Genomic DNA, 22,666 nt, shown 5'->3' with positions numbered 1-22,666 from the left:
AGTTGTGGCACTCAATATACACTGTGTGAAAAATGAACTATGCAACTGTGGGCAGGGACAGGAGGGGAAAACTGGGGGAAAGTGAAAGAAGGGGTAAACATTGTCCAAGAAGAATTGTACTCATTACCTGACTTAGGGAATAACCTCTTTGTAGAACACCTTGATAATAACAATACAATTATATATATATATATATATATAGATAGATAGATAGATAGATAGATAGATTGATAGATAAACAATGGGCTCACTTGATGAATCTAGCGCTAACAAACAAGCAGACTGCAAGCTGCAACACTTTAAAGCTTTATAATTAAAAAAGGATCTCAAGGTAGCGTAGCATAATTCCATCTCAATATAGCTGATAGTCTCAGAAAATGATTTTTACCATCCCTGCCCAGCATATAGATACACAGATCCTAACTCTATGATCTGTACCAATAGCTCAGAGTGAGCTGTCAGTAGTCTGCCAGGGTGTGCTGGATGGAATGGCTACCCCGTGAGTGAAAATAGAAGTGGTTTGCTATGGTGGCAATCTGAATAAACAGCGTAAGTGACCCTTGAATCTAGAACTCAGGTTATATATTCACTGTGTGTGTGTGTGTGTATGTGTTCACTAAATATTAGCAGTTATCAAGGCTATCTTGGAGGTCCTGGTTCTAGGTCTAAGACTTTGAGATATATAAACCATTCAGCAGTACACCGCATCTCCCCCTCCACATATTGCTGTCTGTGAGAGAGACAAATTCAAGATGGCATTGTATACAGATAATACTGCTGGGACTCGTGGTGCCAAGCAAGCATAAAAGGACATCATTAATAGCATAATGCATGAACAGGTACCAACATTTTCAATCTGGAACTTGCTGGGTTAAGGTTTTCCCTCTACTCTCATTGATGAATTTGTCCATATCAGGTTTTTCAAATTGGACATGTCATTTTCTCATTGGAGTTTATGGCTGTGGTTCACTCCAGGCCTGGGGTTTTAGTTCCCAGAATTTCTTTCACTGTTAAGAGAGGACCATCATCCCAGGTGTAATCCCCTCCAAGAAAGAGAGATAAAATGGGACTTTTTTTTACCTTATATTTTCTTTTGATTTGGTTTTCTTCATTTTAAGTTTATCCTTTTCTTTTTTGAAGAAATGTTGGAGTCTTTTAAGTGTTTCTTTTCCATCTAAACTAAGAGGAATCAGAGGATAAATACCATGAAATTTGAGAGAATACTAAAGATATGGAAGGCTTCAGTTGGATTTCCAGATCATACCCCACTCAAAGAAACTCAAAAAAATGTCTTCCCAACAACTACCCCTTTCTTTGTTTAGATTCTAATAGAAAGTAGCGCACACCAGCCAGACACAGAGGATCTAATTATACAGCAATGCAACTTTCATATACCTCCAAGATGTGTATTTTGGTAGTCTGTGGAATACTTTCTTCTTTTTAGAGGAGAAATGGATTAGGATGGTTTATAATTATATCAGTGATTTTAAATTTATTGAATATTACAGGGCTGTGGCAAAACAATGCCTAGTTGACGATCAAGATCCTTCCTAATGTCTTTCTGGGTTTGTTTCATTGGTGTGAAAGAGGAAGATTGACAGATTCATTATCTCACTCCCATGCCCAGACTAGGATCCTTTTCCCTTCTACCCTTATTCTTCTTACTTTTGACCCTTGTTGGTTTTCCTTCCCACAATGTGACAAATAATGTGCCCTTAAACAATTTTGTTCAGTTCTTGATAACAGTGAATTACTAGATGTTAAATAATACCCACATCCCAGGAACTTGCGTCCCTAACTTGTAAAGACAAAGATAAGTTATAGTCATTCACTTGACCCAGGAAATGTAAACATGGAATTAAAGAAAGTTTCACTAATAGTGAAGCAATGTAAACTTCTAAATACCCTAAGGATCACCACATAGAGTTCTAGTATTCTATCGCCAGTCTATATGAGGCCATCCTAAAGGACAGGCGCAGGGTCAGGGTCATTTCCTAAACTCTGCCACACCTAACACATGAAAATACCATGAGTATACACAAAGCCAAGAAAAAAGAAACTCACTCTATTTTGGGGTGGTTGCTCTTTGTTTTATAGATATCTTCATACATTTCTTCACTATTTTCTTCTGAAAGTAAATAAAGAAAACTATGTTCAGTCCTAATAACAATAATTTTTGCTTGCTTGTTTGTTTGGTTTGGTTTTGAGACAAGGTCTTGCTCGATTCTACTGCCTCAGCTCCCCAAGCCCTGGACTAAGACTACCTCAGGCTTCTATTACTAAACCTGATTTTAGATGAACACCTAACAAACAAACAAACAAAACAGTGCATTTGAATACATGTTAGTACATTCCTTTCAATAGTTTTTATTAAAATGTATATGTTTTCATAAATATGCTTAAAAACTTAAACCTCTATAGAGCTGTGTAGGAATGACATGACTCATTTCTGAATCAAAATCTGATCTGACTTAGTAAAAGAAAGTTTATCAACAGATTCCTTCATTTTCCCTCCACCTTTCCGATATTTAGTAGGCAACAACTAGAGTCTTTTTTTTGTGTGTGTGTATGGGTTGTGGGGCTTGAACTCTGGGACTGGGCACTGTCCCTCAGCAATTTAGCTCAAGGCTAGCGCTCTACCACTTGAATCACAGCACCACTTGCAGTTTTCTGGTGGTTTATTGGAGATTAGAGTCTCACAGACTTTCCTGCCCAGGCTGGCTTTGAACCTCCATCCTCAGATCTCAGCCTCCTGAGTAGGTAGGATTACAGGCGTGAGCCTCTGGCACCGGGCTTGGAGTCTTTTTTAAACATGAGACATTGTGCTGGAAGTACAAAAGGAAACCAAATGTGTTTGGAGGAATCTCTTTCTTCATAGCTTGACTTTAGCTCAATGCTGGATTAAAGGTCTGAACCCAAGGCTCAAAACCTGACTCATATATTGTGTGCATCATTACAGGTCTCAGTCCTCAGTCCTCAGTTCCCTTTTTGAAATGAAGAGATTGCTGTTCCTCTACGTACCACTCTCGGAGGCAAATGAGCTTGAAAAGTCCAGCTTTGGTCTGTGGGAGAAAGGACAGAAAGGCCATTGACTTGCTATAGTTTACAGTCCCACCACATTGGCATTGTCGAGCCGTATGACTGCAGGTACTTACACGTCTGTCTTAGGATACTCCACATCATCATAGGTCTCTTCTGAAGGGGAACTTGACCTGAAGGCTGTTGAATCTGAGATTTCCTTAGTCACTTCCAAAGCCTGCACGTACCCACCTGAGGAAAATAGAAGCCAAGAACACATTCATACACATGCATGGGTGATGGAGCAAGAGCCAGAAGAGGCAAATGAAATGAGTGGAAACAGATGTGACCTTGGTATGTGGTGATTCTTGAACAAGCCACTCCAGTTATAACTCTCTGAGGCAAGGATAATGATAATAGCGCTTACAGGAGTGTAGCCAAAAAGGAGTACATATTTATGACTTCTATTTTTCATTTTTCTTTATCCCCCACTCATTCTTTCTTTCTTTCTTTAAAATCATTTTCTAAAGTAGAATGGGTTTTGGTAATCTTCCCAGACGAATGATATAGATCTATTTCATCTTCATTTCTATCTAAACGGATGTATGGTACAATATTCACTGGATTTTTTTTATACCAGTAACAGGGCCTCCTCCTCTCACTCAGCTTTTTTGCTGATGGCTGGCACTCTCCCACCAGAGTTACACCTCCAGTTCCAGCTTTTTGTTGTGTAATTGGAGATACAAATGTCACAAATTTGTCTGCCAAGGCAGGCTTTGAACTAAAATACAAGATCTCAGTCATGAGCAGCTGGGATTACAGATATGGGTCCTAGTTCCTGTTTATACATTGATTTTTTTTAAGTAGGTGCTGATCCTGGGGCTTGAACCCAGGGCCTGGGTGCTGTCCCTGAGATTTTTTTCTAAACATACCAACAAAAAGAAATGCTATTTCTCATAGCCCTGGAAGCTGTCAAGTTCAAGATGAATGTGTCAGCATGGTCAGGTTCCAGTGAGGACACTCTCTCTCCAGGGCTACAGTTGAGGGCCTTCTTGCTGCGCTGTTTCCCCATGTGATTGAGAGCCGAGAAGAGGAAGGAAACTCTTTGCAGTCTCTTCTTTTCTTTTATTAATTTACTTTATTGTTATTATAAAGGCGATTACAGAGGGATCATATTACTTGAGTCAGGTGATGAGAACATTGCTTTTTGGACAGTGTCTTCCTTTCCCTCCCTTTCTCCCAGTCCCTCCCTCCTGTCTCCACTTATGAGTTGTATAGTTCACTTTCATCAGTGTCTGGTGGGCTCCATTGCTGCATTAACCCTTTTCCCCTCGAGTGTTGTATCCCCCCCCAACTCTCCTGAAGATATACATGCAAATGCACTATACATAGAGAAAAGACAGAATCATCAAAAATATTTTTTTAAAAGAGAGAGATCCTGTTTCTCTATCTTGGAGTTCATTTTGATATATACCTGTGTGTGTGTGTGTGTGTGTGTGTGTGTGTGTGTGTGTGAATTCACAAAGTTGGGCAATCTAACTGGGGTGAAATGGAATCTCAGAGTTTTGATTTGTGTTTTCTTTATGGACAACGATGATGAGCATTTCCTTATATGTTTCTTTACCATTCTTACTTCTTCTCTGGGACATCTCTCCTTGGCTCCTTTGCCCATTTAGTGATTGGCTTATTAGGTTTAGGAGGGGTTAGTTTCTCGAGCTCCTTATATTTATAGGATATTAGGTCTTTGATGTATTGCTGGTAAAAATCTTCTCCCAGTCTGTTGGCTGTCTTTCTAGTTTAGTAACTATGTCCTTAGTGATGCAGAAACTTTTTATTTTGATGTGGTCCCATTTGTCAAGTTTCTCTCCTATCTGTTGCACCCCTGGGACTCCTTTCAAGAAGTTTCCGCCTATACCTATCAGTTCTAATGTTTCTCCTACCCTCTTGTAGTAGTGTCAAAGTGTTGGGTCTGATGTTAATACCTTCAATCCACTTTGGATTGATATTAGTGCATAGTGACAAACAGGGATCCACTTTTAGTTTTCTGCATATGGATGCCCAGTTGTCACAGAACCAACTATTGAAGAAGCCATTTTTTTTCACTGTATGTCTTTGGCTCCCTTATCAAATATCAGGTAATCATAAGTGTATGTTTTTATTTCTAAGTCTTCTAATCTATTCCATTGATCTTTGGTTCTATTTTTGTGCCAATACAAGCTGATTTTGTTATTATAGCTCTGTAGTAGAGCTTTAGGTCTGATACTGTGATACCACCCTCATTACTTTTTTTTTTTTTGCCTAGAATTGCTTTTGGCTATCCCAGGACTTTTGTTGTTTCATATGAATATGTAGGTTATTTTTCTTTATCTCAGTAAAGAATTGATGGGGATTGATTGAATTTATATATCATTTTTGGCACTAGGGCCATTTTCATAATATTGATTCTACCTATCCATGAACATGGAAGGTCTTTCCATTTTCTAACGTCCTCTTTGATTTTTTTTCAAATTTTTATAGTTTTTACTGCAAAGATATTTTATATCTTTGGTTAGGTTCATTCCTAGGTTGGTTATTTTTTAATTTTGAGGCTATTGCAAATGGAGTTGTTTTCCTGATTTCCCTTTCTGTTTTTTGATTGTTGACATACAGAAAGTCTACTAATTTTTGTGGGTTAATTTTGTATCCTGCTACTTTGCCAAAGTGATTGGTTAGCTCTAGGAGTTTGAGGATGGAGTTTTTTGGGTCATTTAGGTATGAGATCCATGTTGTCAGCAAAGGGATAGTTTGTTTCTTCTTTCCCTATGTGAATCCCTTTTATGTCATTTTCTTGCCTTATTGATCTGGCTAGGAATTTCAGAACTATATTGAAGAGGAGTGGAGAGAGTGGACATCCTCGTCTTTTTATTGATTTTAGGGGAAATAGTTGTAGTTTTTCACCATTCAGTATGATGCTGGCTGTTGGTATTTCATATATAGTCTTTATTATTTTAAGGAATTTTCCTTCTCTTCCTAGCTTCTGTTGGCTAGTGTTTTATTTTCTTTTTTCTTTTTCTTTTTGTTAGTTGTGGGGCACTGTTCCTGTGGGTTTTTTTTTTTGCTCAGGCTAGTGCTCTACCACTTTGAGCCACAGTTCCACTTCTGGTTTTCTAGTAGTTAATTGGAGATAGAGTCTCACAGCTTTTCCTGCCTGGGATGGCTTTGAACTATGATCCTCAGATTGCAGCCTCTTAAGTAGCTAGGATTACAGGTATGCGCCACCAGCACCCAGCCGCTAATATTTTATTGAAGAGATGTGACTCTGTGTTCATCAGAGAGACTGATCTATATAGTTCTCTTTTTTTGTTGGATCCTTACCAAGTTTGGGGATGAGTGTGATATGTGTTTCATAGAATGAGTTTGGAATAATCATCCTGTTAATGTTTCTTCAAAAAGTTTAAGGAATATTGGTGCTAGTTCATCTTAAAAATTCTTACCTAATTCAGCTGTGAATCCATCAGGGACTGGGCTTTTCCTCTGGAAGCCTTTTGAGTACTTCCTCAATGTCTTTGTGTGTTATGGGTCTGTTTAACTGGTTTATATCTTCTTGGTTCAGCTTAGGCCGTTTTACGTCTCTAGAAATTTGTCCATTTCTACTATGTTTTCCATCTTATTTGAGTGTAGGTGTTGAAAGTACTTTATAATCATTTGGGTTTCCTGGATGTTTGTTGTAATGTTTCCTGTGGCATCTCTAATTTTCCTGATTTGAATCTCTTCTTTTCTTCATCAGTCTAGCTAGTGGTCTGTCAATTTTATTGATTTTTTTTCAAGAACCAGTTTTTTGTTTCAGTGATTTTATGAATATTTTTTCTTTTAGTCTCTATTTCATTAATTTCTGCCCTAATGTTGACTATCTCTCTCCATCTAGTAGTTTGGGGTTTGGTTTGTTCTTGTTTTGCTAGCAGTTTTAGTTGCATCATGAGGTCATGTACTTGAGCTGATTCTGTTTTATGTGTGCACTTAGAGCTATGAACTTCCCTCGCAGCACTGCTTTTGCTGTATCCCAGAGGTTTCTTTGTGATGTATTTTCATTTTCATTGAATTGTACAGACTTACTAATTTCTTCCTTTATTTCTTCAAGACCTGTGTGTTATTCAGTAGTTTGTTAGTGTGTTTGAGTGTTTTCTCCAATATGTTTTGTTGTTGAGAACTAGTTTGGTTCCACTGTGGTCAGAGAGGATGCAAGGAGCTATCTCAATCCTCTAGTACTTGCTTAAGTTCTTTGTGTCCTATGATACGATCAATTGTGGAGAACATTTTACAGGCTACTGAGAAGAATGTGAATTGGGTCATTGCTGGGTGGAATGTTCTGTAGATACCTGTTAAGCCCATTTGGGTTAAAGTGTCATTTAATTCAGAGGCTTCTTTCCTTGTCCTGTCAGAGTGGAATGTTGAAATTTCCCACTACTATTGTGCTGGGGTCTATCGTGTTCTGTAAGTCTAAGAGTGTTTGTTTAATATATGTAGGTACTCCATTATTTAGCGCATAAATATTGACCACTGTGATTTCTTCTTCATGGATCATTCCTTTTTCATATGCAATAACCTTCCTTGTCTCAATGAAAAAAAATCTATCTTCATCAGATTTCAATAGAGCTATTTTTGCCTTTTAGCAAGATGCATTTCCATGAAAGAATTTTTCTAATCCTTCACTCAAAATTTATTTTTATCTTTGACTGTGAGATGGTCTTTTTAGAGGAAACAAATAGATGGATCTTGTTTTTCGATCCAATCTGCTGCTGTATGTCTTTTGGTTAGGGAATTGAGTTTGTAAATGTTTAAAGTTACTATAGAAAGATGTGTTATGTTTCCTACCATTTTCTTGTTTTCCTGTAGTTTACATCTTCCCTCTTCCCGTGGTTACTAAACTAGTCTTCTAGTGATACTGTGTTTCCTTGACTTTAATTATTTTGTTCAGATTGCATGCTTCTCTTTAGTATATAATGTAATACTGGTTTAGTGTTCATGAATTCCTTTAATTTTTGTTTGTGATGGAAAGTTTTAGTCTCACTGTCAAATGTGAATGATAGTTTCACTGGGTCCACCAATTTGGGTTGGCAGTTGTTGATCTTAAAGGCTTGAATTATACCATTCCAGGCCTTCCTTGCATTGAGTTTGTGTGGAGAGATCACCAGCAATTCTGATTGACTTTCCATTGTAATATAGCTCCTTGTTTGATTTTGCTGCATTGAAAATTAAATTTTTTTAAGTACAGAATTTTCATAATGATATGTCTAAAAGTATTTCTTCTTAGATCTTGTCAAGTAGGAGTTCTGTATGCCTCTATCAGATGGGTGAGATTTTTCTCTCTTGAGATTTGGGAAGTTTTTTGTTATTATTTTTTTGAATAGGTTTTTTCAATGCCTTTAACTTTTAACTCTCCCCACTACCATTGACTTGATCTTTGGGCTGAATCTCCTAATTCTTGGATTTCCCTTTGGCATGTTCTGAGAGTTTTTACCAAACTTGATTTTTTCGTTCTAATCCTCTGTTTTATGCTCAACTCCGATACTTATTTTCTGTTTCAATTATTCTATTGCATATGCTTTCAATTGTGGTATGCAGTAGGGAAATGGAGCATGTTTCCAAGCTCTTTAATGAAGTCAATTCTCAGGATGTTAATTTCAGCTTAAATGAGTATGAAGCATTTCTTTTTCTCTGTATCTTTTTTTTTTTTTTGGTTTTGGGGCTTGAACTTTGGGTCTAGACACTATCCCTGAGTTCTTTAGCTCAAGGCCAGCGTTCTGCCAACTTGAGCCACAGTGCCACTTCCAGTTTTCTGGTGGTTAATTGAAGATAAGTCTCATGGACTTTCTTGTCTGGGCTGGCTTTGAACCATGATCCCCAGATCTCCTCAGTAGCTAAGATTACAGGCATTAGCCACTGATGCCTGGCTCCATATCTTTTTGAGTGACCAGTATATTCTTGGCCATTTCTTCCTTGTATTTTTCTGTTTGTTTTTGGATATCCCCTTTTATTTCATCAGCCAGTCCTCTCATTCTTACTTTAATGGTCCTTTTGTCCTCTATCTCTTCTTTACTGTCATTGGAATCCTTCCCTGGATTGTTGTTGGCTTTTGAATTTGGTTTGTTACCTTGATTGTTTTATAATCTTTCACTGTAATTTACTCATTTAGGTTTAGAGATTATCAGGTCATTCAGATTGTGTATTAAGTTAGTTGTGGTGGAGTGTGATTCACTGGGTGGATCTCTGTAGGATTTTGCTTTAGCAACTTTCAGCTCAGGGGAGTGCAAACAGCATAATATGTCCTGGTCAGTTGTGAGGGCTCTGTGGTGTGAAGGCAGTCTGGTGTCTTGGCTTAGGTTTAGGGCCAGTGGTGAGTTCCAGTTATATGATACATAACAGTCTAGTGTACTGGGCGTCTGGAGTAGGTGGTATAGTGGGGAGGTCACCCTGGCCAGAGTGCTGAACTGATGTTTGCTTCCAGAGGAGCCAAGAGCAGCATTCAAACCCCCAGACCTTGTTTGAGCCCTGGAGTGAGGAGGGGGGGGGGGAATGAGGGGCAGATTTCCACTATGCGTTAAGGGGAGGTTGTCCCCATGCAAGCCCTGAACTGGTGTCTGTTTCTCACAGTGTGGGGAGCTGCATTGAAACCGCTGGTTTGGGTGTGAACCTCAGAGGAGGGGTGGGTTCCCTCAGGAAATTGTCCCCACTTGAGTCCCAGATTGATGCCCGCTCAAGTCCCGGATTGGCGTCTACTTCTCCTGGGGTGGAATGCTGTGTTCAAGCCTCAGGACTGGGTGTGAGCCCGAGAGGAGGGCTGGGTTTCCGCAGAGCAGGGTAGGGAAATCATCCCCACTTTGAGTCCCGAGTTGCACTCAGTTCCCCAGGCCAGGTGTAAACTCGGAGGCGGGTGGGCTCCCAAAGAGGGGGAAGGGGAAATTTTCCCCACTCAAGATCCTGTCTGGAATCTACTTCCCACAGGGTAGGGAGCGCTATTCAAACCTCTGGGATGGTGTGAGCCTTGGACAGGGTGGGCACTGTATGGGGCAGTGCAGGGAGGTCTTCCTTGCTGCTTTGTAGCAGGTCAGGTTTTCTTCCTGCCAACAGGAATGGCTGTGGGGAATCCAGTGTCCAGCCAACATAGGTCCTGATGGCTGTTGGTAATTGTGTTTTTCTGGCTCAGGGTTGTGTCCTGGTGGTTTTCCACAGGAAGCAGAAGGGGTGGGAGAAAGGGTTCTGGCCTCTTTGCCCTCTTTAAGTATGGCATCCCTTTCTGGGGGAGAGGGAGTGTGTCTGGCTAAGCACTCTGGGTCACCACCAGTGCTGGGCTCCCATGGGAGTGGTACCAGTTGGAGTATTCACAGATCCTGGCATTGGTTTTGAGCTGACTTGTGGCATTGTGGAGAACGTTTTCTGTGTCTGGATGCAGCATTCTCACGTTCCCGATCAGTAACTGAGGATCTTCAGGTGTGTTACTGTCTGTGCTGCTCAGGTTCTGACACATCTGAGGGGCCTCTTTCCTGGCTTAGGCATGCGATGGGAGGGTAGAACGGAGGTTCCTCACAGTTTTCCATCCTTTGTGTGTTAGGTATTAGGTCTTCATTCTTGTGATTCTCTATCTGTTTATATTTTCTTTGTGGTCTTTCTCTTGAGGTAAAGTTAGTGTGACGATCCTAAGCCTCTATTTGATTAGCGAGAGCTAGGGTGACTCCCTGTTGCTTCTCAGCCATCTTCCCAGCATCCTTCGCTCCAGAGTTTTTACTCTAAGGCTAGTTCTCTACCACTTGAGCAAAAATTCTGTTTCTGGCTTTTGGGTGGTTAATGGGAGATAAGAGTCTCATGGACTTTTCTGCCTAGATTGGCTTTAAACAGCAATATTCTCATAACAGCCTCCTGAGTTGTTAGAATTATACACATTAGCTGTCAAGTGCTAATTTTTTAAAACAATGTTACTTGTAGATATTATTTGAAACCTGAGATATTAAAGAAGTTACCTTTGCTTCCGTTGTTGTATGGAAGATCTACTAAGCTGACACCACTTTCTTTAAAATCATAGTAAATTTAAGCTGCCTTAATTTTACCCACCTTCGTCCAGGTACCAGAATCTAACTGGGTAGACTGTGCTTGCTAAAGACTCCATGCTATCTTAAAGTATAAATGTAATCAGGGAGCTGGTGCCTCAAACCTATAATCCTAGCTACTCAGGAGGCTGAGATTTGAAGACTGTGGTTTAAAGCCAGCCTGGCAACGAAGATCTGTGAAACTCCTATCTTAAATTAACTACCAGAAAACTGGAAATCGAGCTGTGGCTCAAAGTGGTAGAGCACTAGCCTTGACACAAAAGCTCAGGGAGCATGCTCTGGCCCTGAGTTCAAGATCTGTGACTGACAAAAAAAGCATGAATGTATATGTTTATTTTCTGTTACCATTTAGCAACTGTCCACCTAAAGGCCTATACCGTGAAGGCTTGGTCCCTAGCCTGAAACTTTTAAAGATGGGACCTGGTGAAAGGTCTTTTGGTCTTGGGGCATGCTCTGGGGGGGGGGGGTAAGACCTCAGCCCCTTCCCTTACCTCTCACCTGCTACAAAGTGAAAGTAGCTATTCAACACATTCCTACCATGAAGGGCTGCCCCGCCATGGGACCAAACACAATAGGACTGCATGAACACAGGCTGAAATCCCTAAAACCGGGCCAAAATAAGCCTTTCCTTTTTAAAAATTGATTAACTCAGGTATTCATTACAGTCACGGTGAGCTTATTAACACAGTGCCTTAACTGTAGACCAAAGTCTCCTATGATGAACGTGCTTTGGGCAGGCCCAGGGCACCTCTCCAACCCTCTGCGCACCATGCCCTCAGGTGCTCTGGGGAATCTCACCTCCACAAAAACCTTCAGGGCAAATGTGAGCTCTGGAACTCACCTGTGAGGTTATCTGTACAGGCTTGCCTTTTATATCAGATCTGTGATGAATGTTTAAAACATTTAATCTGTACTTTACTTGTTGGAGTCAAGAGACTATTCAAATTTTCCAGTTCACTATAGTCTCAGAAACTGACACTTGATATATCCTTTTATCCTTTCATTGAACATAGTTTTGTTTAGTAACACCATGATGCCAGACGTTGTGTCAGGGTGACAGAGGGATAGGAAACCTGCACTAAACAGTCTCTGATCTCAACATGTACACAGAAAAACTCTGAATTACAATGTAAGACATGCTACACACAACACTTTAAAAAAAAAGAAGTGAGAGAGATCTAATGTTATTTAATACATGAACCAGATGCTTTATATGCATGGAAAAAGAGTCCTAGGAAGTTAGTAGTATTATCTATATTGCCCATAAAAATAAATACACTTCTCAAGGATTACAGGGTTACTATTTAGTGGTCCTGAGTCTAGAACGGCTTGATTCACAGTTCAGATATGGAAATATTACTGTTCAGGTGTCTTGGAAAGACAAGCATGTGAAATTAGAGTGTGAGAAGCAAAAAAGTGATAGGAAGTCAACATTAGATGTGATTTGGGGGATAGATTTGAAGTGTGAGCATGGCACTAGCAGGCAGAGAGTGGGTTAAAAAATCATTCCACATAGTACATTATAAGTACATCAAGAAGAACAGCAACAAAAATAAAACCCCTTGTGTCCCTATCTTGGGGTTCATTTCTCTTAGCATCAGGTTATATGGTCATATATACATACCTTTTGACCTTTTTTGCTTGTCCTAGACATATACTAGTTATTGCAGATAAGGGAAACCATGGGACCTATGTTTCTTTGAGTCTGGCTTACTTCACTTAATATGATTTTTTTCATGTCTTTCTATTTCCTAACAAATGGGGCAGTGTCATTCTTTCTGATGGAGGCATAGAATTACATTACATGTACACACACACACACACACACATATATATGTTTGTGATCATTTGGGTAAGTGCCTAAAAGTGGGATTTCTGGGTCATAGGGGAGCTCTATGTGGAGTCTTTTGAGGGACCTCCATACTGCTTTCCAAAGTGGTTGAACAAATTTACATTCTCACCAACAATGTAGTAGGGTTCCCTTTTGGCCACATCCCCTCCAGCATCTGTTGTTATTAGAGTTCTTGATTATAGCCATTCTAACTGGGGTGAGGTGGACTCTCAATGTTGTTTTGATTTGCATTTCTTTTATGGCTAGAGAAGTTGAGCATTTCTTCATGTGTCAGTCTATTGGTCATTCTTATTTCTTCAGAGAAGTCTCTCTGTAAGTCTTTTTTTTTTTTTTTTTGGTTCCGGTCATGGGGCCTGAGCTCTGGGCCTGGGCGCTGTCCCTCAGCTCTTCAGCTCAAGGCTAGCGCTCTACCACTTGAGCCACACTACCACTTCTGGCTTTTTTTTCTCTTTAAGTCTTTAGCCCACTTACTTATTGGGTAGTTGTTTCTTTGAGGATTTGTTATTGGGGGATTTGATTTTTTGAGTTCTAAGTATATTTTAGATATGAGACCCTTGTCCGCTGTATGGCTAGTGAAGATCTTCTCCCAGTCTATGGGCTTTCTATTGATCTAGCTATGTCCTTTGCCATGCAGAAGCTCTCCAATTTCATGTTCTCCCCCATAGTACAACCCCTGTTGTCACTGTATTTGATTCTGGTGTCCTGCATCTTGTATATACATTTTTATAATCTGGGGAGGGAAAGGGAAATAACAAAATGCTGAAATAAGGATACAGGATGACCCATTGTAACAATGAGCTGTACATGACAGTATGTTGAAAACAAACTTTACATCTTTGCAGGGGGGGGCATGGGGACCAAAGGAATGGGAGGGGAAATATGAAGGAGGGGGTAACAATGCCAGATAGGAAATGGACGCATTACCTTGCTCATGTAACTGTAACCACTCTGTACAGTATCTTTACAATAAAAATATATATTAAAAAGCATTCCACATAGAAGAAAGAGATCAAGCCAAATTATTGAGCCCTTTAAGAATTTGACATGGTCAGTTCACTGCGAAGAGAATGAAGTGTATAAAGCAAGCCATTTGTATGGACATATAAGGCCAAAGAGACAGGAGAAAGATTTTTAAGGGACTATTAGTTTATCTTATGATCACTACAACTGTGATATATTATGAAATGTCAGTTGGCTTGCTATGGCTTCATCTACCAGAATTTACTGTTTTCCTTCTGATAATGGCTGTCTTATTTTCTTTGGGAAATCCTTCAAGATGATAGTATGTAATTTTCATAAAACTGACTCTGCCTCCAGGTCCCAGGTGTTATGATGCAGGCTGGACAATTGGAACATTATATCCTTTTTCTTAATGACCCAATGACAGCCAGTAAGACTTGGTCTTATAGCTGTTGAGAAGATAGGATTTTGCCTTTGTGGTGTATAAGAACATAGGTTGGAAGCCTGTCATCTCTGGATGCTGCTATCTTACCTACACAAAGGTGGAATCTACCTGAACCTTGAAGTGACATAAGAAAGGAACAAAGCCAGCAGAGAAAAAGTGACACTGAGTCCCTGTGATATGATTGGTGTTTCTGGGTCCCATCAATGCCTGAACTTTCTACTTTAAGTTTTTGCTTTAGCAGAATATGATTTAATTGCTATACTTATAATCAAGAGTCTTGATTAACCTGAAGGTAAAATGCAACCTAAATAAGCTCAACAAATGATGCTGTATTAAAGCATCAGTATACCAGTACCATGATCCTACAAAGGCAAAAGCAGCTAGTAGATATGAAAAGATCCAGTCTACTACCTAATATAATATTGGATCTACTCTTCATAGAACCCTTGTGAGCTCCATATTGTAATTCTCTTTTACAACTGAGCTGAGGGATTTATGAAGTCACATACTGGCAAAGATTTGAACTAAGTACTTTGCTTCTAAATCCCTTGTTCTTTCCACTCCTGCAGACAACTCAACAGGGTCAGATACTTGGTACATGAAGGTATTCAATGAAGACTTGTAGAATAAATTACAATCTTGTCTACAAGATTTAAAATAATTTGGTAATAGTGATGAGTAAGAAGAAATGCTTACCCTGACTTTGGGAGTGTCTGGTTAGTTTTCTGTCTTCAGGACAGGCCTTTGTCTGGATGATGTTGACCATGCTTTCCTGCTTTCCATCTGGCATGCAACTTCTATCTCTGTGGTCTCCAGGCATCTGGATTTTTCCAGGTGTCATTTCACAGACACCTACCTGTATATGCACAACAGGGAGAGTACTGTCGGGCTCTGATTGGTTAAATCACCTATTTGCTTATGCATGCTGTTCTTTTTTAACTCCTTATAGGTAACAACCATTTTTAAAAAATTGTCTTTCTTGGGGCTTGAACTCAGGGCTTGGGTACTGTTACTGAAGCTTCTTTGCTCAAATCTAGTGTTTTATTACTTGAGCCACAGCTCTACTTCCAGATTTTTTAGTGGTTAATTGGACGTAAGAGTCTCACAAACTTAACTGCTTGGGCTGGCTTTGAACCAGGATCCTCAGATCTGTTTCCTTAGCAGCTAGGATTATAGGTGTGAGCCACCAGCAGTCAGCTACAACAGCCATTTTTATTAGTCATTTTTAGAGCTTTCTTATTAGAGTCTAAGCTTACAGGGTATACACCCTGCCTTTCATTTACTTGTAAATGGCCAATGAAGGCCTAGCTCTGCCTATGGGAAGCAGCCAAGCTATAACTGGGTACAAGGCAGCACCAAGTATGAGGTGGGCTGTTTATACATTCCATCTCACTGTCACGATAGTACATAAAAAAAAATCATTAGTCTTCTCTACAGAGGGTTTAGAGAACTTTAATAGCTGGTGTTTGGTTCCATCATTTGTGATCTCCTGAGGCAAGATTCAATCCCAGAGCCTTGTCCTGTGATAGTAAAGGAGGCTGGGTACTCTTTCTCCTTTCTGTTTGCTTGACAGTTTGTCTGTCAGCCCACAATTCTTGGTTCCTTCTTATGTCTTTCCACTCTTCCTCCCTTCAGCACTTGTCTCCTTACTGAGAGAGTAGAGATGCAAGGACCAGACCATGTTCATGGTCTGGAGGTGGTAGTAGTCACAACAGCCCCCTTCCCTGGTCATAGAGGCTGTACTCACAATGACTAGAGTATAATGTAATACTACTTACAGAAGCACTGCTCAGAGCCATGGAAACAGAGGACAGGCAGTCTATAAAACGTCACCCCTTGTACTGATTCTGTCACAGCTCTGAAACCATACCAGAGACTCCAAAACACAGATACCTTCAAAAGAGGGTTTAAATGTAGATCTTTTTCTGGATTTGGAGGCTGCAATTCATACGATTCTTTTTCCTTCATGTTTATATCTCCATCTTCATGTTCAGGCCTGGAATGTAAACAGTTATCAAAGAAAAGGGGAAGATGAGTATTTAGATTTCAGTGCACTGGTCAATCCTAAATGAAATGAATGAATAAGATACATTTAAACAGATGTAATTTTTTAAAATAAGGGACCAGGGTCAAATCAACTACCCAGTTAACTTCCCCATGTTTCTGCCTGCTCTAGTCCATGTCAGAGTCTCAATATCTATTTAAATCATTTAACTCTCATTACCTATAGTATAATATCTAAGCCTCATTGTCTTCTAGAACTATTCTTTCCAATCCCATGTGTCTTTGCTGTTACTTTTCTGCTTGAATCTAGACTCATAATTACCCAAGTCTACTGCCTTGTTGGAGAAAATGTGCCATTTGTTTAGGAATTTAGTTTCTTATATTCCTTCTATGTCTTATATTGCTGACAAATACAAGACCCTTCTTGATTTGCCTAAAGCATCTTACCTCTGAAAATCCTCTCCTGATTCCCCCAAGTGATCTGCTTTCCTATGCTTTATCCTTCTAAGTGTCTCTCTATGGATCTATCTTCAATTCTTCACCATTACCTTATAAAACAGAGTTTTTTGAGTGACTGTGACATGGGATTGATACAGATGAGAGAAGAAGGAGGGGCAGAGGTACCATGAACCTTTCATGACAGAACCAGTTTAGGCACTGGACCCATGAGCAACACCTAGAAAAAACCTAGTTCAATCCTGAGAGTCAGTGGCTAGACTAATGGGTTTGGAAGAGAAAACTTGCCTTAATTCTTGATGGGGAGGGCTCTTCCAAGGCTGAAAGCAAAGAGGAAAACAGTCATTTTTCTAAATTTACCCAAATCAAGCTGTATTGTTTGGTTACAGGCAGTAAAGGCAGACAGTGACCACCGAAAGTTCCGTGTGGAGCTGAGGATCCATCAGAAAAGAAAACAAGTGTTTCTGAAGTTAGAGAGTTATGACATGTGCATATGTGATTTGTTATTGACAAACTTTTGCACACCTTTCCAGGAACTCATGTGAAGGAAGAACTTCTGATCCATGTGAGAAAACAGGCATTTGTGGTACTTAAGCAGTGTTGCAGTGGGTAAACTGGAAGTATGGAAGGAATGCTGGATTTTTTCCCTTACTGATTTTTTTTTGTCAGTCCTGGGGCCTGAACTCTGGGCTTGGGCGCTGTCCCTCAGCCCTTCAGCTCAAGGCTAGTGCTCTACCACTTGAGATACAGCAGCACCACTTCCAGCTTTTTCTGCTTATGTGGTGCTGAGGAATGGAACCCAGGGCCTCATGCATGCAAGGCAAGCACTCTACCACTGAACCACCTTCCCAGCCCCCTCCCTTACTGATTTTGTGCTGGTCAAACCTCAGTTCTTACATTTCCTAGATATCTCTTCGTTAAAATTGTGTCCCAGTGATCAAAATGGAACCTCTTATTTATTCAGTGATGGCACATCTGATGCCATTGATTATCCAGAACCTAGCCAAGAACCCAGAAGAAAACAGCAAATAAGCATCCACAATGTTGCTACAAAATCCAGGCATAATAGCTCCTATATTCTCCTTTGAGGCAACTCCTGCAGGTCTTCATCCAGAGGCGTCTTGACTCTTATTTACATCTGTTTCTAGCCAACTAAAGATGGCCCTGGTAGAACGAGGAGTCAGATCAATCTTGTTCTATATTTCTGCTATATTAATTCCAGTTTACTTAGCTGCATTGAGTCTTCATGTCTATATCTACAATACGAAAAAGGCTCTACAGATTTCCAGAGTAAATGTGAGGTTTAAGGGCTTCTGTGTAATTCCTGGCCAGCTAAAGGAACTGTTGTAGACACAAGGATGACCAAAATGATAATTATCAGGAAAGAAAACAATTACAACAATGATAGGAAACAGAGTCGTGGTGTCTTGGTGTGAGGGTAACTAGCTCTTCTACAGGGTCAAAAAGCATTGTGTTAGAACATGAACTACACCACTAAGACCCACATCCAAGATATTCCAAGTCATCAAGAAAGAGGATGTCAGAGCCCACTCGCTAAGCCTAAAAGAGAATATAGAACGCACCTGAGGCTTTAAACATGAAAAATGCATTCGTGCTGTCTTGTTTCAAAGGGATGAAACTCGGTGACTGGACTGGGAGGGTTCACTTGTGTAGTAGAGTTAATCACTTGTGGATATGGCCAGGGAAGTGAAGTATTTTACTAGACTAATTCTATTCCTAGATTCAGGAGTATGCATTTGATGAACACATTTTCACATCAAGCCTAAGAAAACTACAGCAGACAAGAATGAAATTCTAGACTAAGCATATCCAGTAAGCAAAGAGTAGAACCTTACCTGACATGAAAACCTTGGGTAAGTACCTGTGATATGCCAGTCCTCCCACATACTTTGCCTTCATTCTCTCAGCAACTTGGTGAGATAAGTACAGCTCCTCTTACTTATTGAGAAGCCACTACTGTAGACAAGGTAACAAAGTACCTGCTTCCTGTCCCTGCTGAGACTCTTCCAATTTTCAGAGGCTATAACTACTTGGGCACAGAGAGGCAAAATGCTGTGTTCTAGGAACTTATTGTTGACTGGTGTGGATCTTATGCTTATCCCCACATGGACTCCCAGATGTGAGTGCTCTGATATCCCCAACTTCCAGCTGAGGAAATGGAAATGCAAGATGAAGTCTCCAGGGTCAGTGATTCTGCTTGGGCCCACATAAACTATTACATTGCTTCTAACTGGGCATCTGGTACCATACCCAACAGGAGCCCAAGAAGTGCCTTTGAAGGGTAGGTTGTTTTCTTGAAGGCACAAAATGCACATAGTTGGATTACATCCAGGGTTGTTGCTTTGACCTCTGCAAGGGATAGTTATGAAGGGACAGGTGATAATGGCCACACAGGTAAGAGGCTAGGCATAGATCACTCATCTACTCTGATCCCATTACATATTTTCTGATTCTTGTCATTACAAGGCTCAGGGTTCAGAATCTTACTTACTAGAACCTGGAAATACCCAAAGGAATAGGAAGAAAATCAGAAACAAAGGCCTTTACTCTCTTACAAAACTAAAAATACAATACTTGAGAATCAGTTCTCTAAGCTTATTTTAGTATGACATTGGTAACAAGAAAGGATACAATACCTTTTGGAGTTCTTCGATTTCAACTTCATAGGTAACTACAAAAACATGAAAGTATTTCAAGTCAACTCAGTTTATCCACTTGTTCTTTAAAGCAGTTGTGTAAGAGTTCATTGTTTCTCCAAGCTCAAACATTGCCTTATGCAAGGCTCTGCCTACATGGTTTGGAAATTCTGGGGTCATTGATCATAGTCTGAATTTCTGTGGGGATTTCCAGAATAAATTTTAGAGCTAATGGAAACATAGGAAACCATTTTTAAGTGTCCTGGTTTAGTAAACAGATACATGTTTCCTGCTTCAAAGAAAGCACTGAAAATTAGTGTTGGCCTTTAAAAAGCAAACCTGAAAGGCAAAAAAAGTAGTAAGAAAAGCCCACAAAGTGTTTTGTTTCCTTAATTACAGCTTAAAACCAGAACCCCACTGAGGCTTACATAACCTTTGATTTTTCAGATGGCTCTGTGGATTTTATGACATCATGATTCCCTTAATTATTAACAAATACAAAAATCCCAGACCTGCTTGCTACTTCCTACCTGGGAAATCTCAGACAAATTATATCATTTCTTTGGGCCTCTGATTGGTCATTGACCAGGAGGACCTGCCTTAGAGATATTACAAAGGTGGCATTATCTAACAAAGTGCCAAGGATTGAATAAAAAATGACATGATGATATATTTTTTCCATAAAATTGCTTCTTTTTTGTTCCTTTTTGCATGGAAGTATCTATAAAAATTCTGTCTCTCACTGTTAACAAACATGTGTGTGGATGGCAAGTAGGACCATTCTCTGTTTCTTCTTTCCTGTTGCTAGAATCCTAACATTTTTCTTACAAAACTGACGAAGGAACATGTTGCCTTTCTAGGACCTTACTATTAAAATATAATAATAATAATATAACCTTGTTTATGACACATTCAGATAAAAATGTCAAGCTCACAAGGTCAGTGTGTTGATAAAGTGTCGGGTTCTAGTGGCAAGCTTTACAGTCCAAACTTAGTCCCAGGTAGGAATTCGAGGTACAAAGGACTACAGCCTAGAGAGGCAGGAAGAGAGTGAGAATTATGAGAGAATATGGTCTTGGAATTGCTTATGCTGGGGCACTTATTTTCCATAGTTCTTTAACTTTCTCTGCCTCTTTTATCCAGGGAGGTAAGATGGCTATGACCAAATTAGAAAAACAGTAATTTAAAAAAACCATGTAGTATTTTTGTGCCCATAGACAGCAGGAATTATGCTATCTGTTCAGATGCATAATTTCACTGAATTCCCCTGAGGATCACTACTAATCTAATATTCCAATGGACTGCTGAGGAAACAGGCACCCAGGGAAATGTAGTAACTAGGTCATTCAAGCAAGGGCTGGGGGGGAGGCAGGCATAGGAAACGGCTTGCCAATTTTCTTCTATGAATTTGTTCATCTAAACACAATATTACCTGGAAATGTAAATAGAACTTCCTGGTGTGAAGGTAGCCTTGAGGGTAGCCAACCCTTTGAGAAACCTCTGGCCCTAGGAAACAGTCAGTGGAGCACTGTCTAGAGGACCTCTGAGGACAGTTCTGCAGAGATTACAGAAGAGCATGGATGCTCATCATCTATGGTTAAATGCTCTGAAAATGGGCAAAACCTCACCAAGGCACCATGCTGAGCTACAAACCACAAGGAATGGCTTCTGCTCTCTTCATATTGCCTTCTTCCCCTATGATTTACAAAGAAGTCAGTGGAGCCTTAACCTTGATGGGCAAAGGAAGAAAGATCTCTTTAATTGTTATGGCATAAGAATTAAACCATAATATATTTTTTCAATGTATAGCAATGCAATTGCTTGAGCACCATTAGTTAAAAGGTTATTTTTTTTCCTCCGTTGAATTTACCTTTGAATCTTTTTTTTTTTTTTTTGATGTTGCTGAGGTTCAAATTGTGGGTCTCATGCTTGCAGGCTGGGGCACTATCACTGAGCATACCTCCAGCCCTTTTGTTTTAGCACACGTATTGGTTATTTTATTAGATAAAGTCTGACTTCCTGCACAGACGTGCACCTGGACCATGATCCTCCTTTTTTGGGCTTCCTTCCATAATTTGGATGACAGGCACAGCCAGCTTCCTCTGTCAGGAAGATGCTAAGGAGTCTCATGAACTTCCTTTTCCCAGGCTGACTTGCAACTGTGTTTCTCTCAAACTCAGCCTCCTATGTAGCTGGGATGACAGGCCTCCAGATAGCTATTAGTTGAGAAAGGGCCTCAAGCACTTTTTGTTGTTGGTGGTGGTAGTCATGGGGCCTGAACTCTGGGCCTGGGCACTGTCCCTCAGCTTTTCAGTTCAAGGCTAGCGTGTTAACACTTGAGCCACAGCACCACTTCCAGCTTTTTTTGCTATGTGGTACTAAGGAATCAAACCCAGGGCCTCATGCATGCAAGGCAAGTACTCTATCACTGAGCCATCTTCCCAGCCCAACCTCAAGCACTTTTAAGCCTGCCTGGATTGACCTTAAGCTATGATTCTCCAGATCTCAACTTCCCACACACCTTGTGTGAGAGATATATTGAACTGTTCTCAGCTGTTGGTTGAGAATGAGTCTCACATACATGCCAAGGTTGGCCTTGAGCCATGATCTTTCTGACCTCAGCCTCCCACATAGCTAGGAGTACAAATGTGAGTGACAAGTATGTATGCTTGCCTTTAAATCTTTGTAAACAGAAAAATCAGTTTAGCCTACTCCTTTTCCTAGGTTCTCTTTTTATTATCATTAACAATAATAGTAGAGATTGATTACATCAGGTGAAGGATTCATTGTGATAATTCCATATATGATAGCAGGTACTTTGATTGTCTTCACCTGCTCTATTGTTTTGGGGCTTTCAATTCTCTACCGCTGCTCCCCATGTTTCTCTAACAATACTACATAAACTTAATTACCATAGCTTAAGTCTTGGAATTGGTTGCCTGATATTTCCTAGACTTTGTTTCAAAATTGTGTTTAGCTGCTTTATTTCCCTTGCATTCCCATACACATTTTAGAATAATCTTGTCTTTCTATACAGAACATCTTGCTGAGATTTTTATAGGAATTGCCTTAAACCTGTGTACCACTTGGGGAAAATGGAGAATTTTACTATCAATTTCTACTATATTGAGTCTTCTAATCCATAAACACAGTATGTCTCTTCACTTGTTTATATTTTCCTTGATTTATTTAA

At 40.0% G+C, this 22,666-nt stretch overlaps 1 protein-coding gene across 1 annotated transcript in view; it reads right to left on the bottom strand.

Annotated features, from left to right (window-relative positions):
• Nucleotides 1-22,666, bottom strand: part of LOC105989936 (chromosome unknown open reading frame, human C1orf168) — a 63,396-nt gene that overhangs the window by 15,020 nt on the left and 25,710 nt on the right. Inside the window, 8 exon segments of the mRNA XM_013022206.1 lie at nt 1,081-1,179; nt 2,065-2,128; nt 3,022-3,062; nt 3,156-3,270; nt 15,053-15,212; nt 16,227-16,249; nt 17,079-17,136; nt 19,474-19,508. Coding sequence (XP_012877660.1) covers nt 1,081-1,179; nt 2,065-2,128; nt 3,022-3,062; nt 3,156-3,270; nt 15,053-15,212; nt 16,227-16,249; nt 17,079-17,136; nt 19,474-19,508 — 595 coding nt within the window.

This window comes from Dipodomys ordii, unplaced genomic scaffold, assembly GCF_000151885.1.
Source record: "Dipodomys ordii isolate 6190 unplaced genomic scaffold, Dord_2.0 Scaffold61, whole genome shotgun sequence".
Lineage (NCBI taxonomy): Eukaryota > Metazoa > Chordata > Mammalia > Rodentia > Heteromyidae > Dipodomys > Dipodomys ordii.
The sequence above is the reverse complement of the archived record's forward strand: the minus strand, read 5'-3'. Positions and strand labels throughout refer to the sequence as shown.